Raw genomic sequence first — 24,940 nt, 5'->3', positions numbered from 1 at the left:
AAAAGTTCAGGTAGCTTAATACAATCATTTTTTTCAGCATATTAGTATAAATGTGAGGAACAACGACGACACTGGTTTTGGCATTTGCTATTCCTACATGTAAGGGATAGACTTCGTCATCTTGTTTTTTTCTTAAACGCTTTGACATGAAATACCTTGTAGAATACCAGTACTGGCCACGGAACAGATAAGCTGTTTTTTCTCTCTGTTGATCTATTTTTTTCCTACATTCTTTTTTGAAACAGTTCCTTCCCAGCCATATGGTTGAATGCACCAGGAACTGACAATGAATCTCAGTCTGCAAAATGATTCAGAAATTGATGCAATGTTTTTTTCTTCTATAAATAATAGTATGTACATCTAAAGGGATGTGCTAAATGGTTTCGATATTCCATTCACAGAGAACAATTCTAGGGGTAACATTAGGTTACACAAGTGATGATAGGACTGAGGCATGTCGAGAAAAAAACAACAATTCAACTGAGGAAGGTGGATGAGGTTGTCAGTGTATCACACGATAGAGGTATTGGTACCAGACATGCCTACATGGTGTTCTTGTTGACGCAAAAGAGAAACGGGAGCACACATACTTGAAAATGGGTGTAAAAGAAATCAATCACTTTTGGTATTCTTTGAAATTCAAATAAATAAAATACTCTAAGACACTTCTTAAACAACTTCCGAGATGCAGTCACTTATATATAAAAGCCATTGTGACGCTGATAATCATACATTTAAAAAAGCTACAAAAAAAGTAGCTGTCCATACATAACCATAGCAACGTAATGCAGATATTTTAGTTTTCAGTGTTAGCCATATGTTGTGAAGAGTAAAGATACCGGTACATTACCACTACTTTCACAATTTCACTATCTAAGCCAAACTACATTTATGTAATATTGAAAATACATTAACAAAATAGGATAATGCTTAATATTACAGTACACCATGGATTTGAAATGTTCCTGAATTCCAATTAGTTTATGGAAGTGTGAGTAGGGTCAAATACTGATAGATTTTGTAATCTGAATTTTTTTCAGATCGCTACAACCACATGAAAACAATTACAACAGAGTGAACATAATTTGAATTATGTTCTAATTAACATAACTAACAATCTTCATAAATAGCTTAATCAAGTGAAACACAAAAAACTAAATTGATTCAACTAATGTGCAAAAGAAAACAGAAGCAAACAAGTATGGCTGTTTGGCATGAATAGATAAATAGGTTAAAAAAAGGGAAAATTACATGAACCTTTCCACTATAGCAAACAGCAGGGAAATAAAAATGCTATAAGAGTTTGAAGGCTGTCTGTGACTGAATATTGCTTCCAATTCCAAATAACGTAAAGAGTCAAATTAAACATTACATGTAGATCCGCATTGACGAAAACCGTGAACACAATCCATGGAAAAGGCAGCAATATTTTAGCAGCTATATTAAAAACACGTATTTTCTCATGGCTCTGTTGTGCAAACATATTTGACTGACAATTCACAAGTAAATGTGACGTCGGTTTACATTGTGTAAACAAGTGTTAATACAACAATAGCTTATACCACAATCAGTATGTGTGCTAAACCCATCTTTCTTTTAAAAAAAAAACAACAGAATTTCATCCTTTAAAAATGTCCCACTAGAATTGTTCTCTTTTTAAGTCTCAAATAATCAGGGATAAGGTGGGAGATCAGAGGGCGTAAACTAGTTGGGGATGAGGGGGTGGGGTCATCTCTCAGTAATTCTCAGTGTTCCATAGGCACAACATTGTTTAAATATCCAGAAACGCCTACGACAGTGACAAGCAGTAGTGGGGTTCAGGCAAGAACCACAACTTCTTCCTTTAGTATGGACTCCTTGAGAGGTGGGCTAATGCAGAAACCCCCAGTGTCTGGACCCGTTGGATGGTGTCACTCAGACGGCCTTAGCCATTAGGAAGTGCTTGTTGTCGGATGTCTAGGGGAGTAGACACCAGCTTGTAACCGCTTATTTTAAAATCTATGGGGTTTCTGTGCAGAGCTTTCAACTCTCTCTCTCTCTTCAGAGACACACAGCACGGGAAATACCCACACATGCTGCATATTGCACCAGTTTAAGTCAGAGGAGAAGTTGGAGGCACCGTTCTCCTTCTACTAGGTCATCGCTTTCACTGGGATTTGCGAGGTTAGTTTATTCGTTGTTGAAGTGCAATATCAAAAATTCACCAAAAATGGAAATTTAATTTAGAACTAAAATGAAACTATCTGTAACTTGTCACACATGCTTGCGAATCTGTTAATTCAACAAAAACATCCATGATAATATCGTAAGGGGTAAAAATCATCACTGCTGGTAGGATTTAGAGGGACTCTGTGACGAGCTCTGTCCTGGACACTGGACAGAGGGTGTCTTACCTAAGCCCAGGCTAGTGACGACAGACAAATAAACAATGAAAATGATGCCAGAGGAGAGAGGCAAATAATTGCATATAGGTTTGACAACACCCATTAGGGATTTCGTTTTTCTTCAAACAGACAGACACACGCACACACATCCAAACACACACACGTGAAACTAAGTATATTCCTGCTCTTGTTGTGTGTTAGAAAGGGGGGGGTTGTAACCCGGATCATAGTGGATTAAAGAGGGGCGATCCGGCTAGTTAGAGATACAACGGGACAGGGGCACCTAGGGTATGGCGGTCTGAGGGGGAGCAGGTTTGGGGGGGGGGGGTTTCATCTCACTCGGTGAAGCAGCCGTCCAGGCCGATGGTGCCATGACGGTCCTTGGCGTAGGTGTGGCGCAGGTTGCCGTTGGGCAGGGGCCCGCAGGCGGCGATGCCACAGTGCTTCAGCAGGTTGAGGCCAAAGGAGGAGGCGGCGCTGGCGTCTTTGGGAGGGAAAGGCTTCATGGTGGAGAGGATCAGGGCCAGGCAGTCCGCCACATCCTTGTTAGGGGCACAGGCCAGGGCCGGGGTGTGGCCTGATGAGAGGAGAAAGAAACAAAAACACACAATTGATTAAAAGACAATTCACATTTAGGAAGAACAAATTCTCTTTTATAAAATTATCAATAACAACCTGGTGAGTCAAGAGGGCTAAGCACTTTTACTCAGATACATATACACACCAAAACGAGATAAGCAAATGGCCACCTCACCCCAGTGGCATAGGCAGAAATGGATGTGTGGCTGGGCCTGAGTAAGTGAATACGGCAAAAAAAAAACGTCATATTTAAGTGAAAATTTGTTCAATCATATTGTATAATTGAAAACACAAAAAATGGTACATTTGACAAATAAACACTACAAACTGGGGATGTGCACGGTTATTTGAATATCTGAATGGACGTTAGTAGTCGAATAATGGTGAGTATTCATTTTTGGGACCCAAAAAATGTATAGGCCAAATTTAACATTTCTACTTTTCTAAATGACATCAAATCAAATGTTATTGATCACATACACATGGTTAGCAGATGTTAATGCGAGTGTAGCAAAATGCTTGTGCTTCAGGTTCCGACAGTACAGTAATATCTAACAATTCCACAACAACTACCTAATACACAAATGTAAAGGGATGGAATAAGAATATATACATATAAATATATGGATGAGCGATGGCCGAGCGGCATAGGCAAGATGCAATAGATGGTATATACACACATATGAGATGAGTAATGTAAGATATGTAAACTTTATTAAAGTGGCATTATTTAAAGTGACTAGTGATCCATTTATTAAAGTGGTCAATGATTTGAGTCTGTCTGTATGTAGGCAGCAGCCTCTCTGTGTTAGTGATGGCTGTTTAACAGTCTGATGGCCTTGAGATAGAAGCTGTTTTTCAGTCTCTCGGTCCCAGCTTTGATGCACCTGTACTGACCTCGCCTTCTGGATGGTAGCGGGGTGAACAGGCAAAAAATCTAAAAACATATTTTCACTATGTCATTATGGGGCATTGAGTGTTGATGTTTGAGAAAGAAAATACATTTCATGAATGTTGAATTCAGGCTGTAACACAACAAATGTAGAATAAGTCAAGGGGTATGAATTCTTTCTGAAGACACTGTATATATTTTAAGCCAGCCTGATTGGTTGGGCCAGTATTCAATCTGGCAGAGCATCAACCCAGCCAGGCCCTGCAGTGGCTTTGACTATGCCTCACCCAGAGGGGTATACTACAATTGAAGCAAGGGTTTTCTAAAGCCAGCCAGCTTCAGTTAGCTTCACATTCCAGCTCAGGCGGGCAGGTAGCCTAGTGGATATAGCGTTGGACTTGCAAGCGAAAGGTTGCAAGATTGAATCTCCGAGCTGAAAAGGTACAAATCTGTCGTCCTGCCCCTGAACAAGGCAGTTAACTCACTGGTCCTAGGCCACCATTGAAAATAAGAATATGTTTGTAACTGACTTGCCTAGTTAAATAAATGGAAAATAAAAAATATCAATAAAATCCATACTACGACGGTAAATATTGCTCCTCCGCCTGCCGCTAATCTAGCAGGCTTGTAGGTGCTCATGCATGTGGCTAGTCGAATGCCAAACTCTTCATTGAGACAATGCTGAAACATCCATCCATGGTCGAGTCAGTGCCACATTGTCATTTGTGCCAAAATCAAAATGAAAGAAAAGTTATGGTGTGAAATAAGCTTGAAATTACTTATCATTAATGGTGTGCTCATCAATCCACGTGCACCTTTTTTTTTACCCAAATAATTGTATTAAGTCATACACAAGTTTTACTGTGTGAAGTTTCAAATGCATTCCGTTATTATTAAATGTGCTAGGTATTTTAACATTTTTTTTAGCACACAAACCATTTGATTAACAAAATATTGAAATCCGTAGTCTTCCTCAAATGAAGGGCATGGTGACGGTCCTCAACTCACACTTCATTTCAGGGAAAATTGAGTTAGTCATGAGTTAGCATGCCCTGGAGCGGGTTAGTTCTGAAGGATTCATTGCCATAGAAATGTACCTGGCTAAAAGGTGAGCCACTTTCGTGGTACCGGTTATCCCGAGTTGAACTCAGTTAACGAAAGTTACCTCGTACGTAGGATAGGGCTCTGGTCTTTTTTCACTAACCGACACTGGTGACTCACCCTCCTCATCAACAGCCATCACGGCTGCCCCCCGGCTGAGCAGCACCTGCACCACCGTTGCCAGACCATTCCTCGCAGCGATATGAAGGGGCCTGAGGAGGAAGAGGGGAGAGATAAGGGATAGACAGTCAATAGACCACCTGGATAAACAAGTCGCTAGGTTATTACGGTGTTAAACAGCCCCAGCTTCAACTCTAACTTGTCCCAACTCCTGGAGTTAGGAGTCACACCGTTTGAGAGTTGGAAAGAGCTGAGTGAGAGCTGAAGCTGGGGTTTTCTACAGTGTTGAACAGTGTCATTAATGAAAGGCTGAGTAGCTGAGATGATGGCTCACATTTGCAGTGCACCGTTTGTTGCATTGATGAGGGAGGGGTCGCTGATCTCTCCCAGGATTAACAGGGCACACATCTCATGAGCCTGCCGGAGAAAACACATTAAGTAAGTAAGCCTTGTCCAAACCAGAAAGGCTCCTGCTCTATGGGCCAATCTTCTGTCCCTGTAGCGTGAGACAGCTTGATGTACCAGTTCCCCCTGGACACTACACCAGTCTGTCGCCGGGAAACAATAGGATTGGAAGATCTAGTACTCTGATGGTTAAACTCAGATGGAAACACACATGCCATTTCCCTGCCACCTAATTTGTGCATTGTGGTATCAACAGAAATACAAATGGGCAATCTAACGGATAAAGCACTTTTTCCAATGATATGTGGATCTATCATGACTTTGACTGATGGTTTCCTGTAGAGTTGATAGAGGCCAGTTTTTAGATAACTTGTTGTGTATTTGGCTACAGTGGGTCAGAATTCTAAATAACATAGTGTTGTGTGTCAGCTAGATATATGATGGAGTGTCTTGCCTTGCTGCGGGACTTGAGTGACCGAGTGAGTGACCGAGTGAGTGAGTAGGGATGGGCATTTTAAATGTTTTTATTATTTGAGTACTTGCAATTTTTTTTGGAGCACCAGATTGAGTATTATTTTTAGAACACAAGACCTGCACCGGAAAACAATGTGTGCATTTATCTACAGGTAACTGACAAATAATGGAAACACTTGAGTAAATGAGGGATACAAAGTATACTGAGAGCAGGTGCTTCCACACAGGTGTGGTTCTTGAGTTAATTAAGCAATTAAAATCCCATCATTCTTAGGGTCATCACAGATTATCCATTATATTGACTAGATATTCAAGTGGCCACTCTAACAATAAAAATAAATGTCTTCAAAAATGTAAGGGAATCGGGAGGATGTAAGATCAGGTGGGACCACTCAAGCCAATGACAGAACAGATACACGTGTGATCAACAGGCATGTTATAAAAGCTGCGTTTCAAACACAAAATACACTCCCTCCTCTACTTACCCTTGCCTTAAGCCCTTGGGGGAATCCCCGCGGCCATCTTTGCCGTCGGTCCAAACAATTAGCTAAGCAAGGGAAATTGGCAACGTAAGCCCCTCAACCCTCGTTTGTGATCGAGTGTGCAAGTGTACAATAAAGTTCACTACGGGGCCTGAAACTCCACATATTTCAATTCGCAATGATTGTAAATCCGCTAAGAAAAGGTTGCCAAAACTTAAAACCAACATCAATATGGAGAAGTCAACATACCACTAAGTAAAAAATTATGTAAATAAGTTAGAAATTGTGGTAAAACACGTGTCAAAAAGTAATGTTTATGTTTGGTTAGCTTGCACATACAACTTTCCCTGACATTACACTTATACATGGATATGTCCCCATAGGATGACAATGCCCCCATCCACAGGGCACAAGTGGTCACTAAATGGTTTGATGAGCATGAAAATGACATAAACCATAAGCCATGACTGTCTCAGTCACTTATGGGAGATTCTGGAACAGCGTCTTAGACACCATTTTCCACCATCGCTCAACAACACACCAAATAATGGAATTTCTCGGGGATCAATAGTGTTGCATCTTGTGATGGGAAGAAAAATTGATAGTTACATATCTGGATATAATTTTTGGACAAAATCACAATATTATTTTTTACACTAGTTGACTGTACCTCCACCAAAACGTCAAAGTTTGTTCTCCATCTTTTTTTTAAATAGGGAGCCAATTGTTTTCAGCACTTTTATTTCCATGACTGATCAAAACTATTTTTATCATGGCTCTCTCTTGTCCCTCTGTAGCAGAGCAATGTTTAGAACATCGAATCACAATAAAATCACAGTATCGAATCGCAATACATATCGTAACGTGACGTCCTTGGCAATTCCCAGCCCAAGTCTTTTCCCTCCAATTGTTACTGACATATGTAGAATCTATGCCAAGGTGCATTGAGGCCGTTCTGGCTTGTGGTGGCCTAACGCCCCATTAAGACACTCTGTTGGTGTTCCTTTATATTTGACCTGTATATGCTAACTACGCTACTGGGTTTTTCACGCTCAATAGTTTCCCGTTTGTAAAGAAGGATCCACCACCTAAAGAACATCAGGCCAACTTGACAACTGTGGGAAGCATTGGAGTCAACATGGGCCAGCATCCCTGTGGAACGCTTTCCACACCTTGTAGTCCATGCCCTGACGAATTGAGGCTATTCTGAGGGAAAGGGGTGGGGGGGTTTGGTATACTCAGTGTAAATTCGTCAATTAAAAATACAAGTGCCATTTAAGATTTATTATTTAACCCATAAGTTTAAGATGGGGGAGTTGGGTACTACTAAGCCATATGGTTTTGAGTTTAGCCCATACAAAGGCATTGAATAACAGATTCACTCCATGGAGCAACAGATAGTCCCCCACCCCCAAAAAAATCTAAAGGAAGTTTGTTTTTAAGTGTCTATCCTATATCTGAGATATAAGATCAGGAGACATTAATATATATATATATATATATATATATATATTTTTTTTTTACATGTATTTAACCCCTCTCCATATATACAGTACTTCCATAAATGTTTGACTGGTACCGGGGGACCCCCAGACGAGTCTTGCGAGGCTTGTGGCTGTCCTAGATCAAAACAACCGACATGTACAGTACATGTTCACCTTTACACAGATGGGTCATATCAGTGTGAAGGCTAAACTGTTCGGACGCTACAGACAATTTTGTGAGAAGACCGATTTTCTCATGGTCTGACAAACACCGTTCCAGCTCTGTCACCTTTCACCGCAGAGGTAGAAGTATTGCATAGGTGGCGGATTCACACCTATCCAATGCAAAAAAAAATGATATCTCTAGCTTAAACTGACAGATTTAATGGGGATATTTGTATTATGTTAATTCGATTTCTGCGGGGGCAGAAAACAAGTCAGTATCTGGTGTGACCAACACTTGCCTCATGCAGCGCGACACATCTCCTTCGCATTGAGTTGATCAGGCTGTTGATTGTGGCCTGTGGAATGCGGTCTCCCTCCTCTTCAATGGCCTACTGGTTAGAGCGTTGGGCTAGTAACCAGAAGGTTGCTGGATCGAATCCCCAAGCTGACAAGGTAACAATCTGTCGTTCTGCCCCTGAATAAGGCAGTTAACCCATTGTTCCCTGATAGGCCGTCGTTGTAATTAAGCATTTTTTCTTAACTGACTTGCCTAGTTAAATAAAATAAAAAATAGCTGTGAAGTTGTTGGATCTTGGCGGGAACTGGAACACGCTGTCATACACATCAATCCAGAGCATCCCAAACATGCTCAAAAGGTGACATGTCTGGTGAGTATGCAGGCCATGGAAGAACTGGGACATTTCCAGGAATTGAGTACAGATCCTTGCGATATGGGGTAGTGCATTATCATGCTGAAATATGTGATGGCAGCAGGTGAATGGTACAACATTGGGCCTCAGGATCTCATCATGTATCTTTGTGCAATCAAATTGCCATTGATAAAATGGAATTGTGTTTGTTGTCCATCAGTGTTTGTTGTCCAACGTTGACATCAGCAAACCGCTCACCCACACGACGCCATACACGTGGGTATGCAGTTAGACTTACTGCCAAATTCTATAAAACGAAGATGGAGGCAGCTTATGGTAGAGAAATTAACATTAAATTCTCTGGCAACAGCTCTGGTGGGCATTCCTGCAGTCAGCATGCCAATTGCACACTCCCTCATAACATGAGGCATCTGTGACATTGTGTTGCGTGACAAAACTGAACATTGTAGTGGCCTTTTAAGTAACATGCCGTTTAATCAGCTTCTTGACATCTCACACCTGTCAGGTGGATGGATTATCTTGGCAAATGAGAAATGCTCGTTAATAGGGATGTAATCAAAGTTGTGCCCAAAATTGTGACGTAAACTTTTTGTGTGTATGGAACATTTCTGGGATCTTTTATTTCAGATCATGAAACATGGGACCAACACTTTACACTTTATATTTTTGTTCAGTGTATAAAGTTAGTGAAAACCATTTCTAAGATGCATACTAAGTTTTTCCAAACGCACTTCACTCGTGCATAAGAGAGGGAGGCTTGTGCTGCCAGTGCTGGCACATGCGCAGATCAAATACACCGCTGAGATGCCGATTAAGCTATTTACATGTCCTAATCATTTGAAAGTTTGCTCAGAAACTCAGGTTTTGTTATTATTGGCGTATGCTTACTTCCTTTATCACCTGTCGTCGATTCAGATAAGCAGAGTAAGGTGCTTACATTCAAAGACTCAATCATGGACAAGGAGAGTTGAGGCTGCTTCGCGTGATGTATTGTCGTCTTCCTTCTTGGCTGTGTGCGGTTGTCTGTGCCAAATAATGTTTGTACCATGTTTTGTGCTGCTACTATGTTGTGCTGCTACCATGTTGTGTTGTCATGTGTTGCTGCCATGCTGTTGTCATAGGTCTCTCTTTATGTAGTGTTGTCTCTCGTCGTGATGGGTGTTTTGTTCTCTATTTTTATTTGAAATCCCAGCCCTCGTCCCCGCAGGAGGCCTTTTTCTAGGCCGTCATTGTAAATAAGAATTTGTTCTTAACTTACTTGCCTAGTTAATTAAAGGTAAAAAAATGAATAATGCCATACTTGGCCTTCTGCCATAATCAGTTTAATATTGAATAATTAGTGTGCATACTCAATTATTCCAACACGGCAGCTCGTTGTTGGAACACATATTTCCCTACTTCAATCAACCAGAGAATGTAGCTTGAGTATGTATCCCATCCGTTAGATAAGTTGTTAATAGGCATTTATTTCTGAGCGCAAGTGAGAGAGACACGGAGGGGAAAGGGAATTTATGGAGAAGAACTGTGTGACGCTTGGCTTGGTTTCATTTTTGTTGTGTCCCGGAAATGCACTTGTAAAAATGAAAACACCAGGGTCAAAGCAAATGAACTTTGTCTTAAAGACCAAAAAATAAATAAATTCGGGAAAAAATGTCATTTGCACATTACACCAAATTGTAAAAATAATAAAAATATAATCTCTGGTTAAAGATTGAGTTTTGACATGCGTTTGAGTACTCATGCCTATGAGTGAGTGAGTGAGCGAGCGATCAAGTATGCGTGCTCCCACCTTGCTGCAGGCCAGGTGAAGGGCGGTGTTGTCGTTGACATCCAGCAGGGTCAGGTCTGCCTTGGCCTGGTGCAGCAGGACCTCTGTTGGGTTAACACATCTCTAACAATTACACAATCATCAGTATCATCATCATCATCATCATCGTCGTTAAGCTGCAGAACAGTCCACAACAAGCTTCCTCCAGTTGCTATAGTCACTATCAGTTCATAAATACATGTAATAAATTAATATAAAATAAAACAAATGACATATCAAACGAATAAGACTAAACGTTCAGTTTTCATATTTACTGGATCAATGTTCACATTTCCTCATCTCTGGTCACTCACCGACGGCTGCAGTCTGTCCGTTGTTGGCGGCAACCATCAACGCGGAGTGTCCGGTGGTGTCCACCGCATTGACCTCTGCCCCCTGAACCAGGGCCAGCTGCAGCCCGGCCACACTCTCTGAATAGGCAGCTGCGTGCAACGGGGTCCTTCAGGCACAGCCCAGGTCAGCCACAACCAGGCAGACAGACAGGTAAGCAACAGTGGCAAGCTGCAATACACTAGACTAGAAAGATCACCGTACGAAAATGCATAGGAAGAAACTCAAAATAGAGATGACACGCACCTTCCTTTGGCATCTCTGATGTTCACCATCTGAGTTCCAACGGTCTCCACCAGTAGTTCAGCAGCACCATCATGGCCATTTATTCTGGAAAGGAGCAAGAAAACATCCTCCAGCTCTCTTATCAAAAAGGAGAGCAACATTCGGATGGATTCAATGCCAGAGCTGATCAACTGATAGAAGAATACAGAAACCAGAAGTAGTGCTGTTTGATTATAAATGCACTATGCATTATGTGGGTTGAATTCTGTAACACAGAATAAAACAATAAATAAAAGTCCAATGATGGTAGTGACTGCCCATTACTACTGATCACTTACTTACCATAATTTATTCACATGACTTTAATAAAATATTTCAGTTGTGTATATTACATTTATTTTACAAGATGATTATTATTTAATTCCATGTCATCATCTCATCTCTATAGAGCTGCAGTATATGCTGTCTGACAAAATCTTATTTGAGTAGTTCTTCAAAGTAAATAAGGCATACTTTTGAGACTGCTGAATACCAACGTTCAATCACCTACAGTTTCCCAACTCCGGTCCTCCAGTACCCCCAAAAGTACACATCCAAATCTCGAGCTTTGATAACAAAATAGATCAGTTGGTGAAGCACTTGCGAGGCACAGCTGAGCATAAATTAAAATAATTAGCTTTTTTATTTGACTGGACTGATGGTACCTGCATCTCATGGTCATGGTGCTTTCAAAACAACTGGGAACTCTGAAAAAAGGAGGCCAAATCAAGATGTCTGTGAACTTCAGGTCAGAAAGTCGGAGTTCTAGAAAGATGCCAGAGTTTCCGAGTTGGATGACCATTCAAAGCGATTTTTCCCAGTCGGATCTCGTTTTTCCCCCTATAGTTCCCAGTTGTCTTTAAAACACTTAAGTCGGAAATGTCAGAATTCACAGTTGTTTTGAACAGGCATTAGTCTCAGTGGAGTGAGGGAGAGAACAGCAGAGGGTCCACCTCTCACGGTCCCTGCTCTTTCTTCTTTTCCTCTGGGTGAGACTGATCAGAGAGAGGGGACACCGTCTACCACCTGATGTTCAAACTGAAGTCGCACTGCATCTGCCTCATGCACAAATTCATATTATTCCTATGACCAGGGAAAGTGGAATTCTCCTCCATATTAAAATAGTTGCTAATAATAATAAAAATGCAGGGCTATCGATAGACTTGGCTACTCATTCATTGCAGTGCGAGTTGCAGTAGAGAGAGAAGCATGCTGTGTTTGTAATAGTGTTGAATACAAAGTGCTGACAGTGATGAATACAAACTTAAACATGAACTCACACATAAAAACAGCAGCTCTTTGCTGTAATCTTTGACAGTCATTCTGTGGTCATGGTTTTAAAAGTTATTAAATCTTACGTAGGCTAGTATCAAACTTTGCTGTGGCCGTGGAAACTGCAGGTAGCTCAAATCACTATGCCCTTCCGATTGAGTAGGTGCACTCAATCTAGCCACAGATCTCCCGGTCATCCAGGTAGGCGGAGTTTGTCTTTTCAGACAAATCAAATAGTTCAAAATGGGAACACTTTGCCTACCCGGTGCACAGGGCTTCTGATTGAAATACACCTCCAGCCAACATCGCAACACGGAAAAGAGAAGGGAAAAAAGAGCTGATGGCTTTATCGTCGGCTTTTCTACACAAATGTTTGGTGATTGACCGTGATTGACTAGGAATGCCTTGAAGATCGACCAGTCTATCGTGATTGATTAGGAATGCCTTGAAGATCGACCAGTCTATCGTGTTGAATACTGGCCTGTTGGAAACTACAACTCCCTACTACTGTGCACAGTCCAGGTTTGATCTGATTTCTAAAAGAGAAACTGCAGTGAGAAAATGCGCGTTGAGCTCACAGAAAAAAACTAAATGGAATTAAAATAATTGAACAGATGTTGGTCGATAAATTAGCAACATTTCAGTTAATCACTCAGCACTACCTAGAAAGGCAGGAGGAACCAGTCGTGGTACTCACAGAGCACAGTGCAATGGGGTGAAGGGGTTTCCTTCCTGTATGCTAAAAGGTTTGTGGTCAAGAAAAACATCCAAACAGTCCTCGTGCCCTGAAAGAGAAAAAAGATGAGTCAAACAACGGTTCACAGTTTAGGAGCAACGAGTTCTCTCCATGACAGAAAGCCAAATCCTATACTTTGTGAGTTATTCACCAGGGTTATTTGTAGCCCCTCCATGAAGGCGTGTCTCACCGTGGTAGGCTGCCCAGTGGGCGGGGGTGTATCCGCTGTAGTCCAACAAGGAGTCCAGGGGGTCGGTGCTTGTGGCACCCTGCAGCAGGCTGCGCAGGAGCTCCATGTGGCCGCAGGAGGAGGCCAGGTGCAGGGGTGTGCGTCCCCGGGACTCCCTGCACAGAGCAGAGGCCCCGTGCTCGAGCAGGGCCGACACACAGTCCTCACAGCCCATCGCCGCCTGGAGGAAGAGACAACAGTTACAGAGGATGAACCCATCACTGCCAAGAGGAAGGAAGGACAGAAGGAGAAAAGAGAAAGGAAAGAGAAGAGAGAGAGCGCCGCGAGACGGAGAGAGTGCCGCGAGACGGAGAGAGCGAAAGAGAAGAACAGATGAAAGGCATAAGTGTTTTCGAACCACCACAGTAGGTTGGGCAAGGTAAGACATTATATACACATGGTGGAGAAACTCACAGCTCTGTGTAGAGCAGTGCGGCCTCTCTTGTCAGCGGTGTCAGCCCCGGCTCCCTTCTCCAGCAAGATGTGGACACAGTCAGTGTGACTACCCAGAGCTGCCAGCATCAGAGCCGTCCTGCACACGCGCACACACACACACACACACAAGGTTAAACAGGGAACACTCTACTAGAGCATTGTTGTAAAAAAAGAAAAGAAAAGAAAAGCTGACATTGTAGGAAACTAGAAAATCCTCTGTCCTTCCATTCTAGTGGGTGCACATAATGTTCAATAAATTAATGAGTCACTCACTGTCCCTGTATGTCGACGATATCGATGACGTCAGCCTTCTCTCCTCGGTTGACCAGCATGAGCAGACAGTCTGTTTGGCCGTTGGAAGCTGGAGGAGGTGACGGAGACAGTCAAATTTTGAGACAAGCACATACAATGAAGAGCAGAGAATGCAACACAGAGAGGAGTGAAAATATGAACATGTGCTCAAACATATACAAACACCAAGAGGATCAGAATCTAACAACCACCCAATAGAGTGCACCATACACACACACCTGCGACATGAAGCGGGGTCCACTTGCGGCGGCGCTCCTTGAGGTGGCAGGAGGCCCCGTGGGACAGCAGTACCTCCACGCACTGAGCATGTCCCCGCTGCGCTGCCAGGTAGAGGGCGGTGTGCCCCCCCGCGTCCCGAACATCCAGACTCACCAGCGTCTCAGACAACACCCCCAAAGCCTCACAGTGACCATTATACGCCTGGATGAGGGAAAAGGGAAGGGAATACAAGACTGTGAGAATGGCAGTGGGTCACTGTGGGATATTTATTTCACTCCGACTTCAAAACCAGCACCTCATAACAGTGTGAGAATGGGGGTCATGCGGATAAATGTGTCAATGAATTGGGTGTCTGTGTTAAATGTATAGTTCACTCCAACTTTGAACTGGCACTGTAGAACAAAGAGAGGGCCGTAATAAAACGAATGTAACAGGCTAATCAGAAGTTAAACCAATAGACAGTACAATGAAACGGAACGTCGGGCCAGAGGAAACGAGGCTAAGCGGGTGTACTGTACTCACGGCTAAGTGCAAAGGGCTAACTGGAACACTGCTCTCCACGTCTCCCAGACAGTTGAAAGACATCTCCAAGAGCTGGGGAACAGAGGGACAAAGGGAGGAGTTTGCAACCTGTACATACCATTTACTAAGATCACTGCACTTCCCAAAGGAAGCCAGAAAACGGTACACATTCATCTGAGTTTATCCCTCTGAAGAGGAAGCAACAGTAAATGCTGTACCGACACTTTACCAACAGCCAATCTCAACTCTTAAAAAGGGGTGGCTGAAAAGACAACTTAATTACAAAGGCCATTACCAGTTCCAAAGCCTTACATTTCAGAACCATTTTGAAGTACAACTTTGGATGCATCTCAATACTCTAAATTGATGTCTTTTCCTCTTCTTTATCTGCACTGATCTGAAATCAACAGCCTAGTGAACGCAATATGGTTGGATGTCTACTAGGACTTTGCAGTCACTTGTCCTGTTGTTTCATAGTGCAGACGAAGACGAGGAGGGTAAGCCCCTATTGAAAAGACACCATGATTCGGTCTCATCTTTCCCGGTATGTCTGTAGCACGCACACACTGATAGTCCCTCCTCCTACTGACTCACCAGCTCCAGGTTCTGCTTGTTTCCGTGGGCTGCTGCATAGTGGACTGCGCTGTAACCCTTGGTGTTCCTCAGAGCTGGGTCAGCCCCATTATCCAGCAGATACTCTAAACAACTACACATACAAAGGGGGAGAGGACAGACATGTTGGTTATGTCAACCAACAAACTGTTGGATACACAACTACATTAACACAGAGAATAACGGTGAAAGGTCAATCAACAAGCCGTCAAATACATGGGCAGGTTAACCTTAACTGCAAACCATTGCCAAATATAATACATTTCTAAATGGTTCCCATCTTCTGAGAAAGCAAAATGTTAGGGCTTGGTTAGATTGTTTCTATCAAACATAAGACATGCAGACTAAATTATTATTATTATTTTTTTAACCTTTTTTACCTTTAACTAGGCAAGTCAGTTAAAAACAAATTCTTATTTTCAATAACAGCCTGTTCAGGGGCAGAACGACAGATTTGTACCTTGTCCGCTCGGGGATTTGAACGCAACCGGAAGGTTACGCAAGTAACCTTCCGGTTACTAGTCCAACGCTCTAACCACTAGGCTACCCTGTCATGGTATGGGACTTACAAAAAGGCCTCCTTGGCCCTCTCCTCACTATGGTGTCCAACTGAGTAATGTCTGTCCACTCTGAAACAAAAACAAAATGTCAGTCAAATTTTGGTCTGGTATCGTTTAGCCCCCCCTGTGTGTGTTATCTATCTGTGTGTCTCACCGGCGGAAGGTCTGCGAGGCAGCGGCATAGTGCAGGGGGCTGCAGCCTTTCTGGTCCAGCTCGTTCACCTCGGCACCAGCACTCACCAGGGAAACCGTGCACTGGTAGCTCCCATTCGCCGCAGCGTAGTGCAAAGGAGCTCTGCCATGTGAGACGGGAGAGAGAGAGGAGAAGTCACACTCACAGGAGAAGAAAATTAAATATAATTCAAAAAAATGACAAAAACATTACGGGGAAAAACACATTTGTTGAATTCTAGAATGAGACCACACCTTCCCAATGTGTCCTTGTTACTCAAGTCGGCACCACTGCTCAACAGCAAGTTAAGACATTCAACGTTTCTGCCATCAAAGAGAGAACAGAAATACAAATGAAACGATTTTACAACCACTACCAAAAAGCTCACTCTTCATTCAAAATGTGTGTGCACGCGCGCTCACCCTCCAGAGGCAGCAGCGTGCAGGCAGGTCCTCCCTGAGCTGTCTGGGGTGTTTATGTCAAACCCGGCTGACAGCACGTGCTCGTTGCTCAGAGATGATACAATGCTGTACAGCTGACCTGCAGAAAGCACAACACAAAACGGGAAGTGATGTCATACGTGGTGACCACATTGGTCTGTTTCCTAACATGACACTGAATGAAGAAAAGCAAGAAGTTAAAGAATGTGTTGTATGTAAATGCCCTCTCACATTCTATCTGATAGAGCACTACTTAGGTCAATTTGAATGTACACCTCCATGAAACTTGATTAGTTTCAATCATACAGTTTCCATGGCTGTGTCTAAAGGCTTACCTGAGGAGAGTAACTTGCGACAACAGTCTGAAAACCCGTAGAGCACAGCCAAATGCAATGGAAACATCCCATTAATCCCTTGCCTAGAGAGAGCAAGGAGAGCGATAGAGGAATATATGAGACCGGGAAGGAGATAGTGCTGACAGCAGCTTCTCAAATATGTAACACACAATGAACAAAAACACAGTTCCTTTGGAAAGTATTCAGACCCCTTGACTTTTCCCACATTTTGTTACGTTACAGCCTTATTCTAAAATTGATTAAATACAACCATTTCCTCAGCAATCTACACACAATACTCCATAATGCGAAAACAGGTACAGAAATTTTAGCATACATGTAAACAAAAAAACAGAAATACCGTATTTACATAACTATTCAGACCCTTTGCTATGAGATTTGAAACTGAGCTCGGGTGCATCCTGTTTCCAGTGATCATCCTTGAGATGCTTCTACAACTTGATTGGAGTCCATCTGTGGTAAATTCAAATGATTGGACATGATTTGGAAAGGCACACACCTGTCTATATAAGGTCCCACAGTTGACAATCCATGTCAGAGCAAAAAACAAGCCATGAGGTCGAAGGAATTGTCTGTAGAGCTCCGAGACAGGTTTGAACCAATCAGGCCTTTATGGAAGAGTGGCCAGACGAAAGCCACTCCTCAGTAAAAGGCACATGACAGCCCGCTTGTTTGCCAAAAGGACGCAGAACATGAGAAACAAGATTCTCTGGTCTGATGAAACCAAGATTGAACTCCTTGGCCTGAATGCGAAGCTTCCCGTCTGGAGGAAACCTGGCACAATCCCTACAGTTAAGCATGGTGGTGGCAGCCTCATGCTGTGGGGATGTGTTTCAGAGACTGGGAGACTAGTCAGAATCAAGTACAGAGAGATCCTTGATGAAAACCTGCTCCAGAGCACTCCAGACCTCAGACTGGGGAGAAGGTTCACCTTCCAAAAGGACAACAACCCTAAGCTCACAGCCAAGACAACGCAGGAGTGGCTTCGGGACAAGTCCTTGAGTGGCCAGAACCAAGACTTGAACCCGATCTAACAACTCGAGAGACCTGAAAATAGATGTGCAGTAACGCTCCCCATCCAACCTGACAGAGCTTGAGAGAATCTTCAGAGAAGAATGTGAGAAACTCCCCAAATACAGGTGTGCCAAGCTTGTAGTATCGTCATACCCAAGAAGACACGAGGCTGTAATTGCCGTCAAAGGTGCTTCAAGAAAGTTATCAGTAAAGGGTCTGAATACTTATGTAAATGTGAAATTACATGTTTTTATTTTATATATTAGCAAGAAAAATATAAAGAACAGTTTTTTCTTTGTAATGATGGGGTATTTTATGTAGCTTGAGAGAGAAAAATTATTTAATCAATTTTAGAATAAGGCTGTAACCTAACAAAATATGGAAAAAGTCAAGGGGTCTGAATACTTTCCAGAGACGCTGTATAAACGAAACATGCAATAATTACAAAGATTTTACTGCGTTTAAGTTCATATGAGGAAATCAGTCAATAGAAATCAATTCATTAGGCCCGAATCTATGGATTTCACGACTGGGAATACAGATATGCTCCTGTTGGACACAGAAACCTTAAAGGAAATGGACCTCACAATGGGCCTTAGGATCTCGTCACAATATTTCTGTGCATTTAAATTGCCATCGATAAAATGTAATTGTGTTTGTTGTCAGTAGCTTATGCCTGCCTGCCCATACCATAACCCCACCACAGGGCACTCTTGACAACGTGGACATCAGTAAACCACTCGCCCACATGCCGCCATACACGTGGTCTGCGGTTGTGAGGCTGGTTGGACGTGCTGCCATAGTCTCTAAAATTATGTTGGTGGCAACTTACAGTAGAGAAATTAACATTCAATTTTCTGGCAACAGGTCTGATGGACATTCCTGCTGTCAGCATGCCAACTGCACGCTCCCTCCAAACTTGAGACATCTATGGCATTGTGTTGTGACAAAACGGCACATTATAGAGTGACCTTTAATCATGTTGTTTAATCAGCTTTTTGATATTCCACACCTGTCAGGTGGATGGATTCGCTTGGCAAAGGAGAAATGCTCACTAACATGTATGTAAACAAAAGTTGTGCACAACATTTTTGAGAAAAACTCATCAAAAGTGGGGCCAACAATTTACATGCGTTTACATTTTTGTTCAGTGTAGGAGAGATTTGAGTTTTGCTGCTAGTTTTGTTGAGAGGTACATTATGTTGCATAAGTAATGTGAGAGCTGATCCTCTGACATTCAGAAGAGACATTCTGCTTTTGCCATAAAGAACGTCTACAGTGGAGTTCTGTGTCTGTTCCGTCACTCACCTGATTGTGTGTGTGCGTGTGTGTGTCTCTCACCTGGCCGTGTCAGCACCATTAGTCATCAGGGTGCTGATCAGCAGCTCGTGGCCGTGCTTAGCAGCAACGTGAAGAGGAGTATTGCCATATTTATCTACACAGTCGATCTCCCCACCTGCACACAGAGGAGAGAGGGGATGTGGTCGGGACAGAGAGGAGAATTGCACAATACTGTTTTTGACACAGCTATGAGAAGCTATGTGGCTGTTGGAGTTGGTGGTTGCTATGGGCTGGTGGGGATGAGTGTTGGGTATGTTTGGGTGGTGCACTTCAATAAAAGTTTGTTACCCAAAATACTGCAGGCACTTTTCACAAACACCCTATCACTGTGTAGTGTGTGATACTTTTGTATTCATTTTTATAATATTGCAAATATTACTATTATTTTGGATGTGTGTGTGTGGTTACCGTTTTGGATAAGGATTTGGGAGCGAGTGAAGCGCCCGTGAATAGCGGCCATGTGCAAAGGACTCTTCCCTTCTTTACTCTGTGAGAGAAAAACAGAACACACAAAAGCAGTTCATTGTTAGGTAAATAATTAAGTTATCTTAAACCTCTGTTGACTAAGACCGCGTCCCAAACGGCATTCCATATACACACATATAATGTACTAATATTGAGTTGCACCCCCTTTTGCTCTCAGAAGAGCCTCATTTTGTTGGGGCATGGATTCTACAAGGTGTCAAAAGTGTTCCACAGGGATGCTGGCCCATGTTGATTCCAATGCTTCCCACAATTGTGTCAAGTAGGCTGGAGGACATTTGGGACAGTGGACCATTCTTGATACACACGGGAAACTGTTGAGCGTGAAAAAAAACCTGTTGTGCCTTGCTGACACCTACTACCCTACAAAGTTCTATGGCACTTAAATCTTGTCTTGCCCATTCACCCTCTGAATGGCACCCATACATGTCTCATCGCTGAAAAATCATTTTTAAACTTGTCTCCCCATCATCTACATTGATTGAAGAGGATTTAACAAGTGACATCAATAAGGGATCTTAGCTTTCAAATGGTTAGTCCATGTCATAGTAAGAGCAGGTGTTCCTAATGTTTTGTACACATTGTGCTTGTGCATATACACTACCGGCGTACAGAGACCCATTACCTGTGTTCCAATGGTACGTTGTGTTAGCTAATCCAAGTTTATCATTTTAAAAAGGCTAATTGAAAGCCCTTTTGCAATTATGTTATCATAGCTGACAACTGTTGTGCTAATTAAAGAAGCAATAAAACTGGCCTTCTTTAGACTAGTTGAGTATCTGGAGCGTCAGCATTTGTGGGTTCGAGTAAAGGCTCAAAATGGCCAGAAACAAAGAACTTTCTTCTTAAACTCGTCAGTCCATTCTTGTTCTGAGAAATGAAGGCTATTCCATGTTAGAAATTGCCAAGAAACTGAAGATCTCGTACAACGCTGTGTACTACTCCCTTCACAGAACAGCGCAAACTGGCTCTAACCAGAATAGAAAGGAGTGGGAGACCCTGGTTCACAACTGAGCAAGAGAACAAGTACATTAGAGTGTCTAGTTTGAGAAACAGATGCCTCACAAGTCCTCAACTAGCAGCTTCATTAAATTGTACTCGCAAAACACCAGTCTCAACGTCAACGGCGAAGAGGTGACCCCGGGATGCTGGCCTTTTGCCCCCCAGGATGGGGAGGAGGACGGGGAGAGAAACAACAAAATCCCCAAGAATCACTGTGAAATAATTGCAGGCCTTGGTGGAGTCTTTGGGTCACCAGGTTTCAAAAAGCACCATCAGACGCTACCTCCACATCCAAAGGCTCTTTGGAAGGGTTGCCAGAAGAAAGCCCTTAATGACCCCAAGACAAAGACGCAAGCGCTTGGAGTTTGCCAAACATCGTTTAAAATATGACTGGAAGAAGGTGCTCTGGTCAGATGAGACCAAAATTGAACGTTTTTGTCAGATACAGATTTGATTTTGGTTGTTTCCATTGAAACATTAATAAAGTACAGTATTTCTCACGTTGTTATTTTGAGTTTCTCTATAATTATATTGTTTATGTTTTTTTAAGTATTGTTTGTGCATTGCCAGTAATTTTGGAGCCCACTGTACATACACACACATGGTGCATTCAGAAAGTATTCAGACCCTTGACTTTAACATTTTGTTTCGTTACAGCCTTATTCGGAAATTCATTTAAACGACAAAGCAGAAACAGGTTTAGACATTTTTGCAAATGTAAAATACTACATTTACATAAGTAATCAGACTTTTTACTCAGTACTTTGTTTAAGCACCTTTGGCTGTGATTACAGCTGAGTCTTCTTGGGTATGACGCTACAAGCTTGGCACACCTGTATTTGGGGAGTTTCTCCCATTTATCTCTGCAGATCCCCTCAAGCTCTGTCAGGTTGGATAAGGAGCGTCGCTGAACAGCTATTTTCAGGTCTCTCCAGAGATGTTACATCGGGTTCAAGTCCGGGCCACTCAAGGACATTTAGAGACTTGCCCCAAAGCCACTCCTGCATTGTCTTAGCTGTGTGCTTAGGGTCGTTGTCCTGTTGGAAGATGAACCTTAGCCCCAGTCTGAGGTCCTGAGTGCCCTGGAGCAGGTTTTCATCAAGGATCTTTCTGTATTGCACACTGTTCATCTTTTCCTCATTCCTGACGAGTCTCCTAGTCCCTGCCACTGAAAAGCAACCTCACAGCATGATGCTGCCACCACCACGCTTCACCATAGGGATGGTGCCAGGTTTCCTCCTGGTGACGCTTGACATTCAGGCCAAAGACTTCAATCTTGGTTTCATCAAACTAGAGAATTTTGTTTCTCATCGTGTGAGTCTTTAGGTGCCTTTTGGCTAACTCCAAGATGGTTGTCCTTCTGGAAGGTTCTCTAATCTCCACAGAGGAACTCCGGAGCTCTGTCAGAATGACCATCGGGTTCTTGGTCACCTCCCTGACAAAGTCTCTTCTCCCCGATTGCTCAGTTTGGCCGGGAAGCCGGCTCTTGGAAGAGTCTTGGTGGTTTCAAACTTCTTCCATTTGAGAATGATGGAGGCCACTGAGTTCTTGGGGACCTTCAATGCTGCAGAAATGTTTTGGTACCTTTCCCCAGATCTGTGCCACGACACAATCCTGTCTCGGAGCTCTACGGACAATTCCTTTGACCTCATGGCTTGGTTTTTGCTCTGACATAAACTGTCAACAGTGGGACCTTACATAGACAGGTGTGTGCCATTCCAAATCATGTCCAATCAATTGAATTTACCACAGGTCAAATCCAATCAAGCTGTCGAAACATCAAGGATGATCAATGGAAACAGGATGCACCTGAGCTCAATTTCGAGTCTCATAATAAAGGGTCTGAATACTTAATACAGTTAATTTGTAATAGATTTGCTCAAATTAACAAAAACCTTTTTTCGCAATGTCATTATTATAGTATTGTGTAGATTGGTAAGAATAAAAAAATATATATTTTAGAATAAGGCTGTAACGTAACAAAATGTGGAAAAGGGGAATGGGTCTGAATGCTTTCCGAATGCACTGTATATACAGTACCAGTCAAAAGTATGGACACACCTACTCATTCAAGGGGTTTTCTTTATTTTTTACTATTGTCTACATTGTAGAATAACAGTAAGGACATCAAAACTTTGAAATAACACGAAATTAAGAGGTAACCAAAAACGTGCTACAAATCTAAAGATATGTTATATTTGAAATTATTCAAAGTAGCCTCCCTTTGCCTTGATGACAGCTTTGCACACTGTGGCATTCTCTCAGCCAGCTTCATGAGGTAGTCACCTGGAATGCATTTCAATTAACAGGTGTGCCTTGTTAAAGGTCCATTTGTGGAATTTCTTTCCTTCTTAATTCGTTTGGGCCAATCAATTGTGTTGTGACAAGATAGGGAGGGGTGGTATACAGAAGATAGCCCTATTATATATATATATATAAAATACCAAGTCCATATCATGGCAACTCTAATAAGCAAAGAGAAATGACAGTCCATCATTACTTTAAGACATGAAGGTCAGTAAATACAGAACATTTCAAGAACTTTGAAAGTTTCTTCAAGAGCAGTTGCAAAAACCATCAAGCGCTATGATGCAACTGGCTCATGAGTACTGCCACAGGAAAGGAAGCCTCTGCTGCAGGGGTTAAGTTCATTAGAGTTAACTTCACTTCAGATTGCAGCTCAAATAAATGCTTCGCAGTTCAAGTAACAGACACATTTCTACATCAACTGTTCAGAGGACACTGCGTGAATCAGGCCTTTGTGGTCAAATTGCTGCAAAGAAACCGCTACCAAAGAACTCCAATAAGAAGAGACTTGCTTGGGCCAAGAAACACGAGCAATGGCCATTAGACTGGTGGAACTCTGTCCGTTGGTCTGATGAGTTCGAATGAGATTTTTAGTTTCAACTGCCGTCTTTGTGAGACGCAGAGTTGGTGAACGGATGATCTCGGCATGTGTGGTTCCCACCGTGAAGCATGGAGGAGATGTGATGGTGCATTGCTGGTGACACTGCCAGTGATTTATTTAGAATTCAAGACACACTTAACCAGCATGGCTACCACAGCATGCGCATCCCATCTGGTTTGCGCTTGGTGGAACTATTATTTGGTTTTCAACAGGGCAATGACCCAACACACCTACAGGCAAAGTAAGGACTATTTCACCAAAGAGATTCATACAACAGATTCTCAATTGGATTGAGGTCTGGGATTCGACTAGGCCATTCCAAGACATTTAAATGTTTCCCCTTAAACCACTTGAGTGCTGCTTTAGCAGTATGCTTAGGGTCATTGTCCTGCTGGAAGGTGAACCTCCGTCACAGTCTCAAATCTCTGGAACACTGAAACAGGTTTCCCTCAAGAATTTCCCTGTATTTAGCGCCATCCATCATTCATTCAATTCAGACCAGTTTCCCAGTCTCTGCAGATGAAAAACATCCTCACAGCATGATGCTGCCACCACCATGTTTCACTGTGGGGATGCTGTTCCCAGGGTGATGGGAGGTGTTGGGTTTGCGCCAGACATAGCGTTTTCCTTGATGGCCAAAAAGCTACAATTTAGTCTCATCTAACCAGAGTACCTTCTTCCATATGTTTGGGGAGTCTCCCACATGCCTTTTGGCGAACACCAAATGTGTTTGCTTATTTTTTTCTTTAAGCAATGGCTTTTTTCTGGCCACTCATCTGTAAAGCCCAGCTCTATGGCATGTACGGCTTAAAGTGGTCCTATGGACAGATAAGTGGTCCTATGGACAGATACTCCAATCTCCGCTGTGGAGCTTTACAGCTCCTTCAGGGTTCTCTTTGTTGCTCCTCTGATTAATGCCCTCCTTGCCTGGTCCATGAGTTTTGGTGTGCGGCCTTCTCTTTGGCAGGTTTGTTATGGTGACATAGTCTTTCAATTTTTTAAATAATGGATTAAATGGTGCTCCGTGGGATGTTCAAAGTTTCAGATTTTTTTTTTCTTCACCCAACCCTGATCTGTACTTCTCCACAACTTTGTCCCTGACCTGTTTGGAGAGCTCCTTGGTCTTCATGGTGCCGCTTGCTTGATGG

General features: G+C 42.6%; 1 protein-coding gene across 3 annotated transcripts in view; it reads right to left on the bottom strand.

Moving 5' to 3' along the window:
• Positions 1-485: 485 nt before the first annotated feature.
• LOC139413642 (serine/threonine-protein phosphatase 6 regulatory ankyrin repeat subunit C-like) overlaps positions 486-24,940 on the bottom strand; it is a 32,100-nt gene continuing 7,645 nt past the window's right edge. Inside the window, exons 9-28 of one of the 3 annotated variants that reach the window (XM_071161267.1) lie at positions 19,808-19,886; positions 19,400-19,514; positions 17,024-17,106; positions 16,671-16,788; positions 16,503-16,571; positions 16,231-16,371; positions 16,086-16,145; positions 15,499-15,610; positions 14,905-14,976; positions 14,382-14,583; positions 14,125-14,212; positions 13,831-13,948; positions 13,378-13,597; positions 13,149-13,236; positions 11,162-11,245; positions 10,879-11,024; positions 10,547-10,629; positions 5,411-5,493; positions 5,021-5,168; positions 486-2,961 (exon numbers count right to left, since the gene is read on the bottom strand). In XM_071161267.1, coding sequence (XP_071017368.1) covers positions 2,902-2,961; positions 5,021-5,168; positions 5,411-5,493; positions 10,547-10,629; positions 10,879-11,024; positions 11,162-11,245; positions 13,149-13,236; positions 13,378-13,597; positions 13,831-13,948; positions 14,125-14,212; positions 14,382-14,583; positions 14,905-14,976; positions 15,499-15,610; positions 16,086-16,145; positions 16,231-16,371; positions 16,503-16,571; positions 16,671-16,788; positions 17,024-17,106; positions 19,400-19,514; positions 19,808-19,886 — 2,169 coding nt within the window. In that variant the 3' untranslated portion in view covers positions 486-2,901. The remainder of the gene's footprint in view (positions 2,962-5,020; positions 5,169-5,410; positions 5,494-10,546; positions 10,630-10,878; positions 11,025-11,161; positions 11,246-13,148; positions 13,237-13,377; positions 13,598-13,830; positions 13,949-14,124; positions 14,213-14,381; positions 14,584-14,904; positions 14,977-15,498; positions 15,611-16,085; positions 16,146-16,230; positions 16,372-16,502; positions 16,572-16,670; positions 16,789-17,023; positions 17,107-19,399; positions 19,515-19,807; positions 19,887-24,940) is intronic. The other 2 variants (XM_071161268.1, XM_071161266.1) reach the window with 2 other exon arrangements.

Source organism: Oncorhynchus clarkii, chromosome 7 (genome assembly GCF_045791955.1).
Source record: "Oncorhynchus clarkii lewisi isolate Uvic-CL-2024 chromosome 7, UVic_Ocla_1.0, whole genome shotgun sequence".
Taxonomy (NCBI): Eukaryota; Metazoa; Chordata; class Actinopteri; order Salmoniformes; family Salmonidae; genus Oncorhynchus; species Oncorhynchus clarkii.
The sequence above is the reverse complement of the archived record's forward strand: the minus strand, read 5'-3'. Positions and strand labels throughout refer to the sequence as shown.